We start from the raw sequence: 8809 nt of genomic DNA, 5'->3' as shown, positions 1-8809 counted from the left end.
TGTAAAGTATACTATAATAAAGTATACACTGTAACAGTATACTGTAGTAGTATACATGTATACCGAAAAGTTATATAGGTAGGGTCGCATAATTATGTTATACGGATAAAATCAGGATAATTATTTTGATTTCTATGGTAACCCTGTATATATCTCCTTCTTTCACAGAATTGCACGGAGTGTCCCCTCGGGATTTCTATTCATTTTCTGTCCCCATTTTAAAAAGTTGTGAAACAATAAGCTTCTTTTGTTTTAGAAGCAAGACAAATAACCTTTTGTCCTTCTATTCTTCCACTTTTTTTCCAACTCTTTTTTCTTCACCAAGAACACCAAAAAAATTCAACCATACCAAGCAATTTTTTTACCATATTAGTGCATAAAACTTAAATTTTTATCTATCAATAATTTTACGATTGAGCAAACTGGTGCTTGAGAGTGGTTGATAATGCACAAGTTAACTGCACTAAAATGTTGGAAGACTTACCAATGATCATTTTGCCTACTATATATTGCCGAATGCCCATTAATGGGTATTGCATTACATGTTACAATTATCATTTAAAGTGGCTATGTAATATATTGACAGTTCCACATTTATATCAAATGACAAAACTAGACTTCCTTTCTTCATTTGAATGGTGTTGCCACTCCTAATTTTGTGGAAGAATAGCCAAGAAACACTTTTTAACTCCTCCTATTGGGGCGTGCCTTGCTTTATTGTTGCAGAAGAGCCAGTAACTTGTCCCTCTATGCTTAAGCAAAAATAATATTAATTAGTTGCTCGTTAATAAGAATTAGAAGATTAGCACAAAAATTAAACTTGAGTAGAAAACTGTTGACTCAATTACATAGGAGGTCGAGTGCCAAATGCCAATTCGCCTAATTGTTCACAAAATTAAACAAAACTAAGTTAGAGTGCTAAAAGTTAATGTTACCTTGATCTTGAGGAGCTTCTAAATCATTTTTTTGGGAAGCTTCCTTGGATAATATAAACCTTGACGCTTTCATGTCTTTTCCTTTTCCCCATAGTACCACATATAAGCCCATTATTATAAGAAATCCACCTAATACACTGTCCATGTCCAACAAGTTAGCCCAATAAGAACATATATCAAAGGTTTCAAGAGTTCAACATCTATTTTTCTAGTAACAACTCTAAATGACTACTATTTAGGAATTAACCAATATGTCATGAATTTACTTTTTTTTCCAGTTCAATTTTTTAGGACACAAATGTCTTGAATTATCCTGAAAATAAGATTTCTAGTTCAAATTTCCAGAACAAAATGAGTATTGGCTAATCCCAGCCCTAAGAATGGTTGTTTGTGCACTTTCCCCGGTTTTCTAGCTTAATAATGATTAGCTACAATTCAAAAGGATCAAACTTTTATAATAGGAGAAAAAGAAAACAATTTAAGTTTACCTTCCAAGATACAAGGTTTCATCAAGCAGTAAAGAACTAGCCAGTGCCACAAAAAGAAGGATTAAAGGGTTGAAGACAGAGACAAATAGAGGGCCTCTTTTCTGAGAGCACCATGTCATCAAAATTACCACAATTCCAGACCCTAATGTTCCCTGCATAAACAACACTATAGTATTATTATATATAAAAAAATATAAAAAAATTAATCTAAATAGCCGCTCGCTCAACCACTTAAACGGAAAATAGTCTACAAATGTATAATACATGTATATATATAAAATCAAAAAAAAAGTTAGCCCGGTGCACAAGGCATCCGGTTCATGCAGGGTCCGGGAAAGAGCTGCCCCCAAGGGGTGTAATATAGACAGCTTAACCCTATCGGTAATGACTGTTTCTACGGCTCCACCCTGTGACCTATAGGTCATACGGAAATAACTTTAATTAATGTATAATATGTATAACAACTAGAAAAAGTAAACAATGAATCCGACAACCTATTTACATTAATTAATTTATAAGTAGTGTATTGTTATATATCTTACAAGATAGACAACAACGAATAATCTTCTGTCCCAACCAAGCTTCCATTGAGCACTTTCTCTGTCGAAGCATAATGCAAATATGACTGACTGAATAGATCCCATTAAGCTCATCAACGCTGTGCTTGAGTAGTGGCATGGGTAGTTTTTACTCACCTTTGCCTATTGAAAAAAAAAAGGACAATTAGTTCTCCAATCTCCACTACTTGAAACTTTAACGACTCCAACATATTGAACATTATTGATTCAACTGAGATTCAACAAGACTACTTAGAATATATTATATAGTGACATAAAAAGAAAGAAATATAAATAGTTTTGTTAGTTTGATTTGGTAATTAAACAAATTATAAGTTTAAAATAAATAAACAAACAAACAAAGATTCTGAACTGAACGAGTTGAATTAGAACCATTGTTTAGCTCAAATGGACCTGCGAATTAATCTTAACCCAACTAGTTTTTCGACATGTTGTGACTCAAACCCTTTAATGATTCAAGGGACAATTTGGCCCAAATTTCGCCAACACAACCTTACTTTTTTTTATATACTTTATTCGGAATATCATAACTAATTTACTTTGCTTGCTTATCCTTTAGGAATACAATCTAGTGTGTTCTCTAACTGGTATAAGTTACACTAAATAATAATTCTCTTTAAATGTTGTGACGGAAATGTATATTATGCTAGCAAATGCCACAAGAAAAGTTTATAAATCTCAATTTAATAGAAAAAGAAAAGCGAGAGGAATTATATACTTACCAATAATACTATCCAAAGTGAATAACAAATGCAAGAGGTTATGGCGAGTACAATTCCCAAAGCAAAAGTGCCAGGTAATTTCTTGTGTGACGTTGCTTCATTAGAATGATGTAACAAATCAATTTTAATAGGCCACATATGCACCTCTAAACCTTTGTATAATGTCAATACCATTGCTCCACCAATACATATCATTGTCCCCATCACTTTAGCTTTCCCACTTGCTTTATCGAATGATAAATTCTCGAACCTATGAACATTAGAACAAAAAAATCATGTTAATGACATATTCTCTAAGTTATCTTATTTGCAAGCTGACTAAAATTATTAAAGATTTTGAAATTTAAAAAAACTTTTCGTGAAAAGTAGGAATATGGTACTGTGGTCGTCAAAATCGGACATGATAACTAAGAAAGGGTTTCGCCTAGTTTTTCATAATTATATGATACCACTAAATGGTATTCTCAAGTTTTATCACTTGCCCCTAAAATATAATAGAAATAATCTCAAACTTAGTTCAATAATATAATCAATTTTAGATGAGTTAGCATGTAATTTATGGCATGTATGAAAAGATGAAAAGATGGTATGTACATGTTAGGTGCATGTCTATCACTTTAACTATGGTTAGTTACTAAGTCTCGTCCCAATTTATCATAAATCGTATGGTAAATAACATCAATTATAAGTAAATATTTGTCATTGATGCATGAGTACTTCGCTTTTTTCCCACACCATTTTCCTTCCTCGAATATTTAAGAATAACATAAGAATTATGCAGAATATCTACCTGAGAAGGATTGCTATGACAAAAGTCATTGCTGGGATAAGATTGTATATTGCGGTTGCAAATGTCGCAGATGTCAATATCACACTTGTATAAAATAAAATCGAAAACAACGAACCCCTGAGAATATACAATTAGAGGTAAGATTACATGAATTTGTTAGCCCTTTCTTCATGTTAGTATAAAAGAATTATGGTAAAACGTAGGTAAATTATGTGTATATCAACACAATTATTGAGTCATTTATGCTGATGAATCAATAGACAATTTCATGGTGGTGTTTCATTTCAATTTGTTCGTAGAGATAGAATCAGAAATTAAAAAAACAAAAACTTTATTCTTTTTGGTTCAAAAGGTGGTAATATTTAGAGCTGTTAAGACGGGCCAGCCCAGCCCAAGTATCGTAGATTTTTAAATAGGGTGGGCCAGCCTGCCATTAGAATGGGCCTTAAATGGCCTGTCCAACTCAGTCTTAAGAGGGCTGCGGGCTAGAGTCTGGTTGGCTCTTCATTTTTTTTAAAATATAAATTCTTTAAAAATCATGTGAACAACTTTTATTTGCTTAGAGCATACAAGAAGCTTGATATTTGATAAAAGATCTTGTAATTAAAATGCAGATTCTATATAACGCTAGCTCTTTTTTTTTTTTTAATATATATTTTGTTTTTAAATTAGATGAATATTTTCTTAGTACTTTTTTTTCAACTTCCCCACGTTCATGAATTGCTTCAATCAGTTTATAAACCGAGTCTTTTAATTCAGGTTTAACACCATTTGCTGATTTCATTATTACAGTCCATAATTTTTTTTAATATATATGAAATTTACAAGTAGTGTTAATTTTTTTTCTTGGTATTAAAAATAATCCTCTTCTATACTGAAAAGTATTTTATTGTTAATAATATAATAAAGTAATTTAAATTGATCATTGGCCACTTAAAGTAATATTTTTCTTTGGAAAAAAAATATTATTGACCACTTAAAAATTTCTTAGTTCGTTATTAATTAAGCAAAAAAAAAACTAATCTAGTCACTCTACATCAAAAATCTAAATTTTAGTTGATATGGAAGAGCAAATGAGCAATCTAGGGTTGAGGAATAAAAATTATGTTAATAGTCTTTTTTAGTTTTAACTTTTTTTTTAATATTAAATTTTTACATTTGAATTTAATTAATTTTTGGCCCATGTGCCGGCCCAAGTCCAGCATCGGTCAAGACTAAGGGCTAACGGACATACTTAGGCCGATTTTATAAGCCTCAATTTTAAATAGGCTAATTTTTTTTTAATCCAATCATACCCAAGCAACGGACTGAATTGGGCTAACCTTACGGGCTAAGCCCATTTTAACGACTCTAACAATAGGATCATAACAAAAAGCATTGCCATATTGCGCATTATTATGCATATCCATGAGTATGCTATCTGAAGTTTGTCTAGAGAATCTGAAATGACTGTTAACAGCGAATTTCAATTGACTTAATATGATAAATGATGTAGTAATTGTTTTAAAATAATATAATTATCTCTTAAATATTTGCGTAATGAGTTATTTGTTTGATATCATAAGCTGATTCTTGGCAAAAGTTTAAGCAAACTAATGGCCATTCCAGATAGACAATGTGTTTTGGGGATTGGGATAAGACATAAACGTTTTTTCCAAGATATCTTTTATCCTACCTAAACAGATTGAACACCTTTTTAAGTTGATCTTTTATTCTTTTCATGTAATTTAAGTCCCACTTTCTTGTTTTAATTGATGTAATTTGTAGATAAAGTACTATACTTGGCATTTCATTACGGAGTTACAGATTGGACCCAATAGTTTGGGTGAATTATATTCATTTCCCTTATAGTTATCTTGTATTACAATTATCCACCCTAAAGTTTTGAGATTATGTTTACAGCCCTTATGTTTGTTGAAATTCAAGAGTTGCGTCACTTACCCTAGTAACCCCGACAGAAATGCCTGCAAAATGACGGTCCAAGTTAGTTTTGGCCGCTTATTCCTGCAAAAAAGAAACCAAAAACATTTCTTGTCAAACAAAATATTGAATTAAAACTCAAAGAATAATGATTTCTTTTTCTTTAGAAAAAGAAATAGATTATATTTTACTAACTTTCTAAATATTTGCATCTTGTTGTATTTCTTTATTTGTAATACTACAATGTATTTTTCCTGAAATTTTTGAATACATGCTAACTTTACCATGTAAATTTATCCGAATAAACTTTTAATTTAAAAATGATATTTCAGCAAGGTAAAATTTTATCATAATCTTATTGCTTAAAAAACTAAAAGCTAAAGCAATTGTATATAAGATAAAAGAGTAAGGTAGATACTAAATGGGGCAAGAGTATCTTGTTGACTTGTCCAAGAAGTCTTATATAGTCAAAGATCCATTTGTCACCAACAAAAAAAAAAAAAGAGCAAAAGACGGAGATAAGTATTTTAAAATTGAAAATAAGAATAAAAAAGACACAAACATAATGTGGTGGAGCAATAGTTAAAAGTTCATATGATAGACTTTGCGGGGTCAAAAGCGAAACTCAAAATGTTAGGGGCAAATATTCTCTTCTCAATGTCACGTAGATGAGCATTACCCATAAGTTCTATTAGTATTGTTAAGTATCACAACTTACAACATTTACTATTTGGAAAAGATTGTTTTTTTTTTTGGTTTCTTTTAACAACTATCTACTTCCTTGAAACTTTTCTTTCCCTATCAGTAACATCAAAAAATACTTACTACGTTTCAAAAAGATTATCAATTTGACACAAACTTTAACGAAGGACGCAAGATTTTGAGATATATAGTCTTAAATAAGCCATAGTATTTGTATGACTGTAAAAATTCTAATACTTGTGATTTGAAACCTTTCATAGTATTTGTGTGACTAAAAATACTTTCTATTAAGGAGTATTGAAAGCGTCAGTCTTTTTGAGACAGACATAGTGCAAATCTTTTTGAAACAAAGAGAGTATAAATACTAAATAGTTATACCATTAATTCTTATAAGTTGTCTTTATGTCCAGTTATATTATGACAAAAATTATGATGACGATTTTTCAGTATCAGTCTGGTATTATACCTAGAACATAAGTTTAACTTCATGCACACTGACAATGTAAAATTTTTACAGTATCATATCACCTTGTAAATAATTAAAGGTTACCTTCATTATCATTTGATGGCCTGTGATAAGTCTAATTTCTATATTAATTCATAGGTATATTGATTGAATCAAAGCAAGAAGATTGACAAATTAATTACCATTCAACTACGAGAGCAATGGGACCGAGAAAGGCAGTGGCAAAGATCCACCTATAAGCAACCATAACTCTCATAGTCATACCATCATCTGCTGCAACTTTTGACAATATAATGTTTCCCCCTAGCAACACTGCAGCCAAAGTCATAGCTCCTACATGTTTCACTCTTTGAAATCCTGTATAATTCTCCATTTATGACAAAAGGGAGAAAAAAGAGCTGTATATTTAGTTAAGGAAGAAGAAGAAGAATAAGCACAATATTAAGAGTAATAAGATGCAAAATAATGAGGAGAAGCACAATGAAATGAGCCAACTCTTTGGCCTTTTTATTAGCGAAATTGCGTGTTTATGCAGCACAAAACTTTTTCTTGCATGCATGCACCATATTATAGACAAGTCATGTCTTATACTACTTTTTTGTATCATTTAAAAAACAAAAAGTTTTATTGTGGAATAGCTAGTCTTTTCAAAGGGATATATTTAAACAATTAATGCTTTAATTTCAATGCACAAACATGTTTGGAGGGCCAGTACTCCATCCCCTTAGCTTGTACTGTCTCTATCTAAGGCTTTATATCATCAAATAATACTGACTTTTTGCTTATTTTAGGGTAAAGTAAGTATCCTTGTTAATGTGGTTAATTGGTTGATTTCGCAAATTTCTATACACATGTTTCCTTAGCTGATTGATCATAGGGCGGCCGTGGCCGCCGGTAGTAGTTAGCCATCGCTGGCGGCTTAATCCTTTGTTAGATTATCTATTTACATTTACTATAAACAGTTACATAGCGATGATTATTTAAATAATTTGATAGTGTAAAAGTATTTATTCTGTTGGTGTATAAGTTTAATTAATTAAAGTTCAAAAAGATAGAAAAAGCAAAACCTTGACTACTTTTTGGACTATTGGATATGTTGGTATAGCCCTTAAAACCACAATTCTCAATATGATCCGTATCTTCTATGCATGGGTGCCCTTGAAAAGCTTAGCACATGATATCTCTTAATTTGGTGTTTATTTAGTAAAATATAAGATACTAGTAGTATCATAACTTTATACATGTTTTTGCACATCTCATTGTGAGTGGTGTGGAAATACAATTATAAGGGAACAACTTTAAGAAAAGAATAATTGTTTCCCTGTAAACTGCTAAGCACGTAGAAGCAAGAACCACACAGCAATGAATGTGGTCAGTTGATATTGTCAATAATTGTTGAAAAAAAGATACATATTGCTAATAATTGGGAATTGTATAGATGGCCAAGTTATCCACATCGGAAGATACTAACTATAATTATATATCTTTTGCAAAAAAGGATATTTTGATGATCCCTTGTCCCACTTTAGAAAACCGCTAGACCCGTTTAATTGTACTAACTAGTTAGAGGATTGAGAAAGTTGTCTCAAATGTCTTTTTTGTTTTTCTTTTCTGGCCAAATGTGGACCTTTTTGGTCAACAATTTAATTCTTTACCCATTAAATTAACTCACTGGAGTTAAATTAACATTTTAATTCTAAAAAGTTGACGGCATTTATATAAAAATATTTTTTTAAATTATTAAAATGTGACATACCTTTTGTAAAGACCAGAGTTAGTCTTGATTCATGCATAAAATCATGTTTTCGTATAAGAAAAAAATATTTTTAACACCGAAATTTAATATGACTGCACCCCGTCTTTAATTGGATTTGGTTTTCGTCCAATTTATAAATTAACACAAGGAATTAATAAAGCAACTAATATAACGAACTAAAATGAAGAAGATAACATATATGTCTACTGGGAGCATACATTAAACATTCTTATATAGGATTTTCTTCTTAGTACAAATAATTTGGAAACAGTCTCTCTACCTTCTCAAAATAAGATTAAAGTCTGCATATATACTATCTTTTTTATATAACACTCGTAAGATTATACTGAATTTGTTAGTGTTGTTTTTCGTACCAATAATTTGGATTCACCAGCATCATGTCTTGATGGCAGTAGTAGTTAATAGAGAATTAAAAAATAATAAAAGAAAGT

The 8809-nt window shown here is 30.8% G+C and overlaps 1 protein-coding gene across 1 annotated transcript; it reads right to left on the bottom strand.

The window, feature by feature from the left end:
• Positions 1 to 471: 471 nt before the first annotated feature.
• LOC104088789 (WAT1-related protein At1g68170-like) lies at positions 472 to 7111 on the bottom strand. Its single transcript, XM_009593526.4, has 8 exons — positions 6784 to 7111; positions 5455 to 5517; positions 3514 to 3630; positions 2724 to 2973; positions 1966 to 2124; positions 1424 to 1575; positions 936 to 1072; positions 472 to 747 (listed from the first exon to the last, which is right to left on the bottom strand). Exons 1-8 carry the CDS (start codon positions 6972 to 6974, stop codon positions 695 to 697), a joined length of 1122 nt encoding a protein of 373 aa, XP_009591821.1. The 5' UTR covers positions 6975 to 7111; the 3' UTR covers positions 472 to 694.
• Between the last annotated feature and the right edge of the window lie 1698 nt (positions 7112 to 8809).

Source organism: Nicotiana tomentosiformis, chromosome 5, assembly GCF_000390325.3.
Source record: "Nicotiana tomentosiformis chromosome 5, ASM39032v3, whole genome shotgun sequence".
In the NCBI taxonomy this organism is placed as follows: domain Eukaryota; kingdom Viridiplantae; phylum Streptophyta; class Magnoliopsida; order Solanales; family Solanaceae; genus Nicotiana; species Nicotiana tomentosiformis.
Note: the sequence above shows the minus strand (reverse complement) of the source record. Positions and strands in the feature narration are given on the sequence as shown.